General features: G+C 42.7%; 1 protein-coding gene across 1 annotated transcript in view; it reads right to left on the bottom strand.

The window, feature by feature from the left end:
• The window catches only part of NABP2 (nucleic acid binding protein 2), a 95,879-nt gene that overhangs the window by 44,065 nt on the left and 36,618 nt on the right, over positions 1-15,196 (bottom strand). The window contains exons 3-4 of the mRNA XM_082245468.1: positions 10,289-10,427; positions 6,923-6,994 (exon numbers count right to left, since the gene is read on the bottom strand). Coding sequence (XP_082101594.1) covers positions 6,923-6,994; positions 10,289-10,427 — 211 coding nt within the window. The remainder of the gene's footprint in view (positions 1-6,922; positions 6,995-10,288; positions 10,428-15,196) is intronic.

A 15,196-nucleotide genomic window follows, 5' to 3' on the forward strand; every position in this document is an offset into this window, starting at 1 on the left:
TCTGTCGATGAACGATAGAGAAATGTACAAAATTCCTACTAAATATAAAAGTAAAACTGTATTGAGTTAATAAAAAAACTAATATTGGACTGCCTGCACAGAGATGCATGGAACACCTGTGCATCCCTGTAAAGGTACGCTGTGTATGCCCAGTGTGAACAAGGCCTTAGGCCACTTTCACACAAGCAGACTGATCGGGTCTGCCTGTCCGTTTTTTAAGAGGGCCCAATCAGACTACCCATTGATTTCTTTGGAGAAACTGATGTAAATGGATATGTGTCCGTTTACACACGCCTGTGTCCGATCCGGTCCACTAAAAAGAGACCGATGGGGAGCCCATTCCCCATCCATCTAGCAGATCAAATTGGATGGAAATGGACAGGCGGCCCATTTCCATCCGACCACCTCGTAGAGAACAGCGGGCTGTGTCCGTTCTGCATCAGCGGAGCGGATGTGGACCTGTCATCTGCCTGCTCAGCGGGGATCAGCAGAGAGATTCCTCGCTAAGCAGGCAGATCTGCGTTTTTTTTTTTACTTTTTTTTTCTACAAATATTTTATATTTTTTTGGAGGGGTGGGGGGGGGGGGGGGTGAGATTGAGGTCTATACAGACCCTCAGATCTCTTTTTTTTAGACAGAGAAAGAGTTAAGAAAGTCCCTTTCTCTACAGCACTTTACATGAATGAATAAGGAGTCTGTATAGAGACTCCTTATCCATTTATAAACTGTCAGTCTGACACATAGTAAACTCTCAGTTTACTATCTGATCACCTGAGCTGTCAGTGAACACAGGAGCCATCGTTAGCGATGGCTGCCTCGGTCCACTGCACTTCAGGGAGGGGGCTGGTAAACACATGTTTACCAAGTCCCCCCAAGTCCCAGCTTCACCAGCACCCCCCACTCAGCATGACAGCTGGCCGGACACAGTGACGGTCAGCAGCTGCAGGCAGCGGGAGTGAAAAGAAGGGATACCACTGGGGGATGGATGGATTGGGGGTGCAGGGAATGGTACAGGGGGGGGGGAATCGGCCTGCCGGGGGGGAGGGGGACATTCTGTGATCCCCCCAAGCCAGAGCAGCACCTGAAGCCAGCAGGAGCGGCAGAGGAGGGATGCCGGCTTCTAAAGGTAGCTGCAGGGGATCAGGATTGCGGGGAGGGGATCGGGTGTGGAGGCGGGGGGGAGGCTCACTGCTGGGGGGCTGGAAGGGGGTGAAGGGGATAAAAAAAAGGAGGGTGGGGGGAGTAATTTTAGGTGACAAGGAGCGGCAGGAGGTGAAGAGGCTGGGGACAGGGAAGCGGTGGCATGGGGGGATTGTTGTCACATTTTTGGTTATTAACTCTAAGCAGCAGATTGTAATCTCCTGATCAAAGTTACAGAATTGTTCAGCAGAGTCTGCTGAACAATTCAGTTATAAGTTCATGGTCATTGAACTTATAGCAGGGGGAGAAATGAGGTCCGAATGGCGTACGGACCTGGCCAGCTGCAAGCAGTGCTGTAGGGCCATACTGACCTGGCAGTGAAAGGGTTAAAGGAAAGCTTTTACATGTATTTCAAGCAGAGAATCCAGTTTTACTCAACATGTTTCGCTATATAGAAATAGCTGGATGCTACACATGCAAACTAACAAAGAAATAACAAGCAATTAATCATCACAAAAATCCATCCATAACAAAATAATATTACAATTTGATCTATGATAAGTATATACTTCTATATATAATATTAGACATTGGTGCTCACATTAATAGGTCTGCAGTAAAGAAAAACATAATAAACAAGCAAAGAATTGGGGGAGCAAACCCTGAACATGTATTTCTAAAGCTGGTGCAGCTATGAACCAAGCGACATGCGTATTAAAAAAGAGTAGCGCACACATGCAAAAGAAATGGCTATCAAATATGAAGACAATCCATAAATAAAAATGGGGATTTGGTCCTACCATATGGCCATATCGTGCTCAAGCCCACCACTGCGTCAAAGTACCCCATTGTCAGTGGGTCCTACACTATCCATAAAAAAGGGGTGAATCCAGCCTCTCTAACCCTTGGAGACAACACTCCTTGCTGGGAAAGATGTGCTAATGCACTCCTCCTATATCTACTTGGATATACCCCAATTTTTTGCTTGTTTATTATGTATTCGGTCTGACCAGACTTCTGAGGTTGAGCACCCCATCCCCCCCCACACACACCTGTACTCCATCAGTGTCCACTATCAAGTATATATAGGAGGAGTCCCTTATAACAATAATGCTCTCGGGCAGAAATCAGGGTAACAAAAGGGGCATTTTGGCTCAGATTTTCAAAACCTGTGGGAGGATATGGCAATGAATTGAGTTTTAAATGACAATAATGTATATTATGTGTATGGCTTTAAAAGCAACAACAATAAAGGTTTACATTTTGCCACCTGTAAAAAGACAAGGGGCTTTCAGGCTGTTATAGTATAATGTGGCCTTAGAAAGATGATTATATCACAAAGTTTCTTCCCCTGGAAGCTAAGGGGCTCAAAAGACCTCAACCACCCCTGGAGAGTTTAATGAAAAACAGTTACATAGGTTCTGAATCACCAATATAAAAGTAGGGACAGTTATTCAGCCTAAATGGCTAATGTTTACCTAGCGGAGTTCCACCCAAAAGTAGAAACTTCCACTTATATGCTTCCTCCCCCCTCTGGTGCCACATTTGGCACCCTTCAGGGGGGAGGGGGGAACGGGTATATGTTTTCGACAGGTACCCTTCCCCACTTCTAGGCAACAGCTCCGCTGCGCTGTTCGATCGGAAGTTTGGCCCCCCTCCTTCTTCCTCTGCTGCGGAGCCAATTAGAAACACAGTAGGGAACCAGCTGCCGACATCACGGGAACCCTGGACAGGTAAGTTCTAATATTTAAAAGTCAGCAGCTACAGTATTTGTAGCTGCTGACTTTGAATTAACAACAGACTATGGGGGAGGGGGATTTTCTTACACCCTTCTATGCAAATTTTTACCATCTTCAGCACCTCCATGAAACACGGGTGGGCACAATACAATACTATTCATTATACAATCCATTAATTGATTTAATTTAAAACCAGTGTAAAAAATACAGCTATAAATATATAAAAAGAATAATGCACATATATATATATATATATATATATATATATATATAAATATATATATATATATATATATATATGAAAGAAATAAAAATAGATACATATATATATATATACAGTATATACATATGCATATGTGTTGACATATGTGTATATATATATATATATATATATATATATATATATATATATATCTACACACGTATGTATTTTTTTCTTTCATATATATATATATATATATATATATATATATGCATTTTTTTTTTAAATAAACTGGTGGTCTTGACATGGCCCATCAACTCCGAGGAAGAGGCGAAGCCTCGAAACGCATCAGCCATCATTTCATCAAGGACAGTGGACATTGACACAAATTGATCCAGATGTTTGAATTTGATATGCTGGTTTACACCATTGTTTGTGAGTAGTCACTTTTACCTTTTACTAATAAAGCCTTATTGAGGATAATGCACTAGGCCGGTGCGCCCTTTCTTTGTTTCTTGTTTGCAGTACTTTTTGGACTACCCAGGTCTGAGAGGGCAGCAAGGTCTTAGCCATTGGGGATGCCCAGTATGAGTTCCGTGGAAGGAGTGGTCGGGGGGCTCTGGTTCTGAGCGCAGGAGCAAGGTGCTATGCATCGCAAATTTGTTCTGGGATATAGCCAATCATATATGTACATATTATGTCCTGGGCGTCCGTATGGTCATCCATCCCTTAGCGTGAAACAAAAATTTAAAAAGACTATTAATGCCATCTAGTGGTCAAAAATTGTATTATAGACCTAATCTTCACTGGGGACCTTTACAAAAAAATGCAAGCAACCATATGTCAAATATTTGATAATAAATCAAAATTTGCATTGTTCAAACAATCAAACTACAATTGATACCCCGTAATCAATGAGATATTGAGAAATGCTATCCTCTTTTTATAAAAAATATATATATATTATTTGTGTACTTCACAAATCTGGCCTTTATAAAAGAGTAGCAAGAAGAAAGCCATTGTTGAAAGAAAGCCAGAAGAAGTACCATTTGCAGTTTGCGAGATGCCATGTGGGGGACACAGCAAACATGTGGAAGAAGGTGCTCTGGTCAGATGAGACCAAAATTGAACTTTATGGCCTAAAAGCAAAACGCTATGTGTGGGGGAAAACTAACACTGCACATCACCCTGAACACACCATCCCCACCGTAAAACATGGTGGCAGCAGCATCATGTTATGGGGATGCTTTTCTTTAGCAGGGACAGGGAAGCTGATCAGAGTTGATGGGAAGATGGAAAAAGCCAGATATAGGGCAATCCTAGAAGAAAATCTGCAAAAGACTTGAGACTGGGGCGGAGATTCATCTTCCAGTAGTGCAATGACCCTAAACATACAGCCAGAGCTACAATTGAAGGGTTTAGCTCAAAGTATATTCATGTGTTAAATTTGGCCCAGTCAATATCCAGATCTAAATCCAATTGAGAATCTGTGGCAAGACTTGAAAGTCGGTGTTCACAGACGCTCTCCATCTAATCTGACAGAGCTTAAGCTATTTTGCAAAAAATGGGCAAACATGTAGAGACATAACCAAAAAGACTTGCAGCTGTAATTGCAGCGAAAGGTGGTTCTACAAAGTATTGACTCGGGGGGGGGGGGGCTTAATAAAAATGCACGCCTCACTTTTCAGATATTTATTTGTAAAACATTTTGAAAGCCATTTATAATTTTGCTTCACAATTATGTGCCACTTTGTGTTGGTCTAGCACATAAAATCCCAATAAAATACATTTACGTTTTTGGTTGTAACATGACAAAATGTGGAAAATTTCAAGGAATATTTCAAGGCACTGTACTTACCTATTCTTAGGCTGCTCTGGTCCAGGTTACATGATCTCCCCTGTGTCAGCCAGCGCCAGCTACAGGAGAGATAAGAGAGTGCTCTGATAATAGCTGGAATGCCTAAGCAGTGACATCACCCAAAGACTTACTATGGGCCATCCATTGTCAGTGGTCCCTCCTCTCCCCTGAAGCTGCTGCGAGCTGACAGAGGGGAGCCGATCGTGTGACCGGAGAAGAGCAGATTGAAAATAAGTGAGTATATACATCTTTATTCCACAGGGTAGTTTGTATAGGTGTTAGAAGGGGGGTAGGACCATTCTTAGGATTAGTTAAGTTAGATTGATCCCAGAACTCCAAGCTGAACTCCATCCATACATTCAGTCATGCACAGTTGTGCCGGCTCCTCTCCTGTACTGAAATTGCTTAAAGTGACTGTAAAGTCTCTGTTTTTTTATTTTTTTATTTAATAAAAAACATGTTACACTTACCTCCTCTGTGCAGTTTGTTTTGCACAGAGCAGCCCGGATCCTCCTCTTTTTGGGTCCCTCATTCCTGCTCCTGGCCCCTCCGTCCTATCGCGTACCCCCAGAGCAAGCAGCTTGCTATGGGAGCACCCGAGCCGAGCTGCAGTTCCGTGTGGCCATTCAGACACGGAGCTGCCATTCGGCCCCACCCCCTCTCTCCTAAAAGGCTCACTGACTTTGATTAACAGCCGCGGGAGCCAATGGCACCGCGGCTGTATCTCAGCCAATCTGGAGGGAGAGTCCCAGGACAGCCGAGGGACTCGTGGACATCGCTGGACAGAGAAGGGGCATAGGTAAGTATTAGGTGTGCTGGTGGGGGTTACTACACACAGAAGGCTTTTTATCTTAATGCAAAGAATGCATTAAGATAAAAAACCTTCCTGACTTTACAACTCCTTTAATCTGATTTCACTGCACACTGGGAGCTTCTCACAATGTGCATTATAATTATCCTGAACTATCCTCCCCATTTGTACTGTTTCTGTCCTGTTCCTTTTATTCATTGTATTTCAGTTCTTCAAATCATGTAGGCTCAGCATCACATGTAGGCTTTATCTAGGGTAATTTGCATGCATATACAGAATGCCTAGGAGTGCCCAATCTTCCAGACTGACATTCACCCATGAAGGCATTTTTGGTTTTGCATAATTTTTCTCAAGGGCCAGACCACTGATTGCATCAGGGCTGAGGGCTCTTGAGAGGTAGACATGGTATTGTGATGTGTTCAGTAAACTATTAACAGCACCTTGCTAGTCCCTCCCACCACCTTCCACCATCACCACCTGTCTGCATTTCATAGAAAAGCACAGGGACCCAGTGATGATGGCACTAGTATGTAATGAAAAACAGAAAGGTTTTATATTAAATGTAACTAGCATGTTCATGAGGGAGAAAAGGAGGAGCCTAGTAAAGTAAAATATAAGCAGATTAAACATTGATATAACATTATCTTCCACCTTTAAAACATGTTTTGGAGTCGCTATCAAAAGTCAAGTGCATCTAACATCCCACTGTAATTTAGATACAGATAAACAAAATTATGGCATCCTTTGGCATATAATGCCAGCAGCCTATAAAAGCCTCCCCATCCTTCTTCTCCTGTGTCTCTGAATATCTGCCAACACTTTATAAGTGGAAAAATAGTTGTAGCACAAACAGAAATGATTCAGCTTCAATATTTATACAACCTGTAAGCTGTATACAAGAATCATGTGACTGTGAAAGGAGATTCAGAGGTCAAATTATATTCTGTATATTATACAGTTAATAACAAGAAGCCTCCACAGTGGGCAATGGATATGCAACAGCATAAATTGTAACTGTAAATTAAATGTTCATGTATATGCCTTGTTTCCTACTGGGCATACTTATTAAAGTCCTGACAGGTAGATAGGTTAGCAGTGGTGAAGCACCAATGAAAGATCTGTGAACTGAAAGTTGAAAACATCATGTGGTTAAGTGTTGTATTAAAGCCTTACTCTCCAATCTTCTGCAAGTCACCTCCCCGTCCTGTGTAAAGAGTCAGGCAACCTTTGAAGACAGAAGCATAGCTGCAAATAGACAGAAAGGTATCAGAAAGAGCAAACAAGAGAAATAAAGACCAAATCAACACAAAACATTTTTTAATTCTGGATAAAACAAGGTAGGGCTTCGAACCTCAGTCAGGTGTTTGTAGTGAATAGGAGAAAGTCAGCATGCCAAACTAATAATCCCAAATGAGAAAATTAACTGAAGTCCTATATCAGCAGCTATATTACATTGACAGCAGCCATCTTCATTAAGGTGACAAGCAGAGACATAAAGCTTTACTTTATTTCTCAAGTATTTTGTATGTATGTATGTCGCTACCATTTTCAATATCCCTGTACATTGTGTTTACTAAGAAACATATCTAGAAGTTTTTTTTACTTTATCTACACTCGCTGCCACCAACTGTTCCACATCCTCTTCGCTCTAACAGTAAAGAACTCATTAAGAAGTTTAAGATTGAACCGCTCCCCATCTAACTTCATTGTGTGACCCTTTGTCTTCTTTAGAGACCTAAGTTAAGTAGTTTCCTCTCAATGCTAGTGTTATCATGTAAAGATTTGTATATTGTGATCATATCCACTCTTAAAGTTGTTGTAAAGGCAGAACATTTTTTATCTAAATGCATTCTATGCATTAAGATAAAAGACTTCGGTGTACAGCAGCCCCCCTCAGCCCCCTAATACTTACCTGAGCACTATCTAGATCCAGCGATGTTGCAGGAGTGTCTCAGCTGGCCAGGACTCCCCTCCTCATTGGTTGAGACAGCAGCGCGGCGCCATTGGCTCCCGCTGCTGTCAATCAAAGTCAGTCAGCCAATGAGGAGAAAAAGAAGGAGGTGGGGCATGGCTCCATGTCTAAACGCACACAGCGAGCTGTGGCTCAGCTCGGGTGCCCCCATAACTAGCTGCTTGCAGTGGGGGCACTCAACAGGATGGAGGGGCCAGGAGCACCGCAGAGGGACCTGAAAAGGGGAGGATTGAGGCAGCTCTGTGCAAAACCACTGCACAGAGGGGGTAAGTTTGTTATTTTTAACGAAAAGAAAAACAAGACTTTAGTATCACTAGCGTCTCTTCTCCAGGGAGAATAAGTTTCATGTTTGTAGTATTTCCTCATAACTGAGGTCCTCCAGCCTTTCAGTTTTGTTGTCCTCCTCTGCACTCTCTCCACTTCAAGCACATCCTTCCTAAGGGTCAGTGACCAGAACAGGACTGCATATTCGAAGATGTGTCTGAACCTGAGTTTTGTATAATGGTAAAATTATACTTTCATCTCTTGAGTAAATGTCCTTTTTAATGTATGTTAGAAGTCTGCTGGCATTGCTTGCTGCAGCTTGGCATTGCCTGCTATTGCTAAATCTGTGATCTACAAGGACCCCCAGATCCTTTTCCATCCTCGCTTCCCCCAGAGGTTCTCCTCTAGTGTGTAACGTGCATTACCATTTTTAGTTCCAAAATGCATTACTTTACATTTTTCTACATTGAACTGCATCTGTTAATTAGCTGCCCACCCCTCTTTTTACTTGGGGCCTTCTTGTAAAGTGTCTATAACCTGTTGTGAAGCTATTGCCCTGCTTAGCTTTGAATAATCAGCAAACACTGAGATAGAACAATTTATTGCAACCATTTATTGCAACCTCTACATCATTTATGAAGTTAAACAGAATTGGTCCCAGGACATAGCCCTGGGGCACAACTCTAGTTCATTCAGAAAATATGCCATTATTACCCTCAAAACCAGGTACCCCCTCTCCCCCAAAAAATGCCAAATGGCAGTATGTGTGTGTGTGTGATGGTGGGGGCTGCAAACAAGCGGAAATTCCCCTTTTGGATGAAATTCCCGATAACGGAGATATAGTCAGCAGTGGCGACTGGTGCTCCATGGGCTGGGGAGGGGGGGGGGGGGGGCGTTAGACGGACCGCACCATACCATGGACATGTGGAGGGAAGGCAGGCAGCAGCAGCAAATGGCGGTGGCGGCTTCTGCTTCTTCCCCTCAGTCTTCTGCATCTCCTCCCTCCACCTCAACGGCCAATGGCATGGATTTTCCTTTCGGCCAATCGGGAAACGGTTGTCTGGACCCGCTTCCTGATTGGCCAGGAGGAGGATCCGTGTGACAATAGCGAATATTCATTTGCGATTGTCACACAACTAGGTGGGCTCAGGGCGCAGTGCTCTGCGCCCCGAGCCCACCCTTTTTTTTAGCCTATCAGAGCCTCTGGCTTTAATCACTTAACCACTTGCCGACCGCCGCACGACTATCACGGACCCCCCCGCGCGTGTGACCGGCGGACCCGATGTCCGCCGGTCACTCTGCGATCGGCGGGGGAGAGGTAGAAAGTCAGGCGGCTTGTGTAAACAAGCTGCCTGTCATTCTCCCCTGTGTATGAAGGATGATCATACGGTTCTACTATGTAGAACCGTTGATCACTCTTCATACATCTGAAGCCACAGCCAATCACAGTAGAAAGCATGCCCCTAGGGACACACATAGCCCCTCCCTTTCAAAAAAAGTTAACCCCTTCACTGCCAGTGTATTTTTACAGTAACAGTGCATAAGTATAGCACTGATTACTGTAGAAATGTCACTGGTAACCCCAAAAGTGGCAAAAATGTCAGTCAAGGGTCCGATCTGTCCGCCGCAATGTCGCAGTACCGCAAAAAAAATCGCAGATCGCCGCCATTACGCGTTAAAAAAAAAACAACAAAAATGACAAAAATCTTTCCCTTTGTTAGTAAACGCGATAAATTTTGCGCAAACCAATCAAAATACGCTTTTTGCGATTTTTTTTACCAAACATAGGTAGCATAAAACAAATTGGCCGAAAATGTTAAAAAATTTTGATTTTTACATTTTTTTTGGGGGGAATTTCATATAAAAAAATGTGAAAATATTGCTATTTTTGCAAAATTTACGCTCTTTTTTTGTTTATAGCGCGTGATCAAAAAATCGCACAGGTGATCAAATACCACCAAAAGAAAGCTCTGTTTGTGGGAAAAAAGGATGCCAAATTCGTTTAGATACAGCGTCGCACGACCGCGCAATTGTCCGTTAAAGTCACGCAGTGCCGAATCGCAAAATACCCCCTGGTCAGGAAGGGGGTAAAATCTTCTGGGGCTTAAGTCGTTAAAAAAAAAAAAAAGCCCCATTGAACTCCATACGTCTGGCGCCCTGAATATAGATTAGGGGGCCGAACGCATGGATAAGGGGCGGTGCCCCCAATGCACCAGCCGCCACTGATAGTCAGGATAATGTCCAGATCTAAAATGGTCTTTTTTTTATGTCTTGTACAATCATCATCTCCACCAATCATTTACCCTTTTGTAAGTCTGATGATATCCCCAGGCTGGATCAAGTTTCCCACATCATCCCAAACAGAAATGTTGATGCTTCCTGTCTTGTCAGCCACTTTACAAGTTCTCACTTCATGTCCATCCTTTGTCTTGGTGACTCTGCCTGACAGTCAAAGTTGTAAACGGAGGTTAATAGAAAATGTATTTTTACTCACAAAATAACATAATTATGCATTATTAGGGAAATTGAAAAGTGAAGATTTTATTCCAAATAAATAAAATTGTAAGTCTACATTAGTGATTTCAGTTGAAAACCTATTTCTGCTTCTGCTGTAAGGAAAATTAAAATGCTTGGATGTTCTGCTTAATTAGCTTTCTTTATAAAATAGAAGATATATAGATTTACTTAAATTTAGTTATAAAACAACCCATACCCCAGAAAGATCTAAATAAATAAACGCAGAAAGTGCAATACAGATGTGGGAGTTCAGTAACCTATAGTGTCCAGATTTAAGTCTGCTGCACTCAAATTAGTGAGCCTCTGAATTCTGATTGGTTGCTGTGGGTTTGTGCATTTAGCTAAGCATTCTTTGCTTTGCTGAATAAGTCCAAAAGTGCTCCAAATAAAGCTGGGTATAGATGACTTGTTTTTTTTTTTTCGATCAGCCAGGTTTGCAGAACAGAAAAAAATCGAACTGATTCCTCCATCCACACAACCAAAGTGGATAGAGAAATCTTCCTGCTGGAACATTGTATTTTGACAGCGGGACTCTCAGAATAAACTGATCAGCGGCTGCTGCCGATCAGCTGCAACCAGCTGATCAAGAAAAATTTTCCAACATACCCATTGATGGAAGTTAATCTAACGATCAACTTTTGCTAAAAAGGCACTGCCCCCAATGGATTGAAATTTTAAAAAATATTAACATAAACAGATCTATTTAATGAAACAGGATTTTTGAACTCTCTGTAAACAACCTTTTCTTGCAGTCAATTGAGGGCCACAGGAAGTCTGATGTGGTGTGAACCTGTGTGGTCTAATAGGGTGCATTAACGGTAGTCCATTCATTTGATTGGGCTGCCAACGTACCACAACGGACCTAAAATTTGGACCTGCACCATTTTTGCTGACTCATAATACCACAGAGCAAAGTAGTATGTTGCCATGGTTCGCAGCAATGCAGATGAGTTGCATAGGTGTGAGGCCAGCCTTAGACATGCTGAGCTGCAACCACCAACATGCAGGGCATGGTAAAAGCTTGTGTATCATTATATATTATAGCTAATCTTTTCATTTATTAACTACAAAGATGAGGGAATATTGTTCAGTAGAGTTACATAGTGAGGTTGAAAAAGACACCAATCCATCCAGTTCAATCTTTGATGAGTGTGTTTGCTGTCAATAGTACATCGTTTACCCCTGTATGTTGTGGTGGTTAAGGTGCCCATCTAATAGTTTTTTGAAACTATCGATCCTCCCTGCTGATACCACTGCAGGTGGAAGAGAATTCCACATCCTTAATACTCTGACAGTAAAGAACCCTTTACGCAGTTTAAGGTTAAACCGCTTCTCTTCTAATTTTAGTGAATGGCCGCAAGTCCTTTTATATTTCCTTTCGCTGAAAAGTTTGTTCCATATGCTAAGGTCCCCAGTATGGTGTTTGTTCATTGATATCATATCCCCTCTCAAGCATCTCCTCTCCAAAGAGAACAAGTTCAATGCTTGTAGTCTTTCCTCATAGCTGAAGTGCTTTATTCCCTTTATTAGCTTTGTTGCCCTTCTCTGGACTCTCTCCAGTTCCAGCACATCCTTCCTGAGGACCAATGCCAAGAACTGTATGGCATACCCGAGATGCGGCCGGACCAGAGTCTTGTAGAGTGGGAGAATTATCATTTTATCTCTGAAGTGAATCCTCTTTTTTATACGTGCCAGTATTCAGTTGACTTTGGTTGCAGCAGCTTGGCATCGCATACCATTGCTGAGCTTGCCATCTACTAGGACCCCCAGGTCCTTTTCCATCTTAGATTCCCCCAATAGGTTCTCCCCCTAGTGAGTAACTTGTGTTCTTATTTCTGGCACCCAAATGCATTAGCTTACATTTTACAACATTAAACCTCATTTGCCATGTAGATGCCCACCCCATTATTTTGTTCAGGTCTTCTTGTAAGGTTTCCACACCCTGTTAAGAAGTTATTGCCCTGCCTAATTTAGTATCGACCAAATACTTAGATTGAGCTGTTTATCCCATCCTCTAGATCATTTATGAATAAATGAAACAGGATTGGTCCAGGACAGATTCATGGGGGACCCCACTTTTCACATCAGACCATTCCGAGAACTCCCCATTTATCACCACCCTTTGGACTCGCCCCTAAAGCGAGTTTTCAATCCAGGTACTCACCTTATGGTGCATACCTACGTACCTTAGTTTGTACAGGTAACTTATGTAGGGAACTGTATCAAATACCTTTGCAAAATCCAGATACACCACATCCCCAGGTCTTTCTTTATCTAGATGGCAGCACACTTCTTCATAGAAGCTTAATAGATTGGTCTGGCAAGGATTTTTCATGAATCCATGCTGAATACTACTAATGATACCGTTTTCATTACTAAAATCTTGTATATAGTCCCTCATCCCCTCCAATAGCTTGCAGACTATTGATGTTAGGCTAACCAGCCTGTAGTTCCCAGGGATATATATCGGCCCTTTTTTAAATATTGGTGCCACGTTGGCTTTTCTCCAATCAGCTGGTAAGATTCCCATCAGTAGACTGTCCATAAAAACAAGGAACAATGGTCTGGCTATCACCTGGCTGAGTTCCTTAGGACCCTCGGGTGGTCCAGGTGACTTATGTTAAGTTTTTCAAGTCTAGTTCTGAGAGTCTGTCTTTTGTTAACCATGAGGGTGCTGCCTTTGACGTGTTATTAACATTACAGTCTAGGTTAATGTATCCCCCACAATTCTTTTGTGAAGACTGAGGAGAAGAATTTATTTAGAACCTTTGCCTTCTCTCTGTCCTTTATAGCCAGATTCCCCTCATCGTCCTCTATAGGGCCAATATGTTCTGGCCTCACTTTCTTACTATTTATATACTTAAAGAATTTGCTTTTTTTTTTGTTTTTTTATTCTCTTCCGCTATGTGCCTTTCGTGTTCTATCCTGGCCGCCTTGATTGCACTCTTAAAGTTCTTATTGCATTCTTTGTAATGTTGGAATGCTGACAATGACCCCTCAGTCTTGTATTTTTTGAAAGCCTTTTCTTTCGTTTTTATATGCATTTTTACTTTAGAGTTTAGCCACCCAGGGTTTATTTTAGCTCTTTTAAAAACTTTTTCCCTGTTGGAATGCACTGGACAATACCTTTATTTAGTATGTTCCTCAAGCACTCCCATTTTTCCTCAGTGTTCTTTGTTCCTAGGATTCTATCCCATTAATATCGTCTAGCAAAGTGCGCAGTTTAGAGAAATGGGCTCTTTTGAAATTCAGTGTCCTTGAACAGTTTCCTATTTCTGTGGTTTATACAGAAACTAACTGACCTATGTTCACTGTTTCCTAAGTTGCCCCGTATTTCCACATCCGTGATCAGGACTGTATTGTTAGTAATCAGTAGGTCTAGTAACGCAACGTTTCTCATTGGTGCGTTCACCATCTGACCCATGAAATTGTCCTGCAAAACATTTAGGAAATGGCGAGCCTTAGACGTGTAGCACTGCCCCCTTGAGGACTGCTGGATATTACACTCTGGGTTACCGTTAGCAACACTGTCATTCACAATTTAACACTTTGCTTCTATGCTCAGTCAATGATCAGTCCAGGGATATGTAGCTGTTTTTTGTGTTTTATTTTAAATAGGGATGGGAGAAGGTAATAGTGGGATACTCCAAATTAATTATTCACAAGATGGAGGACTTCTAATTCTCGATACAGCCAGGCTGTTGATTCACCCTGCCACTTAGGTGAATTTGGGGTTAAGTCGATATCCAGATGACTTGATGAACTAAATTCTCTTCAGGACACTTTCCTAGCATTCTCTTTCTCGACCACTGACACCCGTCCTCTGACTGTCCTACTCCGGGGTGGCCCCCTCAGGTCAGGCCCCTTGACACAATCCCCTGTACTCACGATACTGTTTTTCTAGGGTCTCCAGTGTCTCCCCCTCAGTCAGCTTTCCTGGACCTCTGGGTTCAGCTCCGTTCCTCTGGCCCTCAGGACGACCTCCTGATGCCACGTGCCACTGCTACAGAGGAGGAGGCAGCCGCTCCCCTCCCTCCAGGACTCTGCTCACCAGCCAAAGACCCTGCAGCACATGTGCTCCTGGCTTTTATACAGTATCCCAGAATGCACCGGGACAGCCAGTCAGCCGCCAATCACCAGGACTGTATCAAAGCCTATGTACTCATTGGTCAGGTTTCCTCCCACTGTTCAGCATGCTTCCCTATTGGCCCAGTGATAAACACTCTCCAGTCTCAATGAATCAAATACTGAGCACACTGAGCAGACCTAACTCACAGATCCTGCTCTCTGCTAGACAGAAAGCAATATAGATTTGCCTGCTGCTCCTCTGATAGGCAGACAGAGCCAAAAACTATACTCTCTCACTAGGCACTAGGAGGGTGCTACAGATGAATGCGCAGTTCCTTCTGCCCACTCTATATCTGGATAAAATCCCCCATTAAATCTCCCATTAGAATGACATTTACCATCCTTGTTGCCATTCCAAGCTGTGATAAGAGATCTGCCTCCCCTCCTCCCTCAGGTGTGGGGGGGGGGGGCCTATAGCGTACGCCCAATATTACTTTCCCCATAGTACCTTCCCTTTGAAGCTCTACCCATAAAGATTGCACCTCCTCCCTCATATTCACTTGCACATTGTTCTTGATAAACAGGCATACCCCTCCCCTTTTTTACCTTACCTATCTCTGCGAAAA

This window comes from Pelophylax lessonae (assembly GCF_965119305.1).
Source record: "Pelophylax lessonae genome assembly, chromosome: 2".
Classification (NCBI taxonomy): Eukaryota; Metazoa; Chordata; class Amphibia; order Anura; family Ranidae; genus Pelophylax; species Pelophylax lessonae.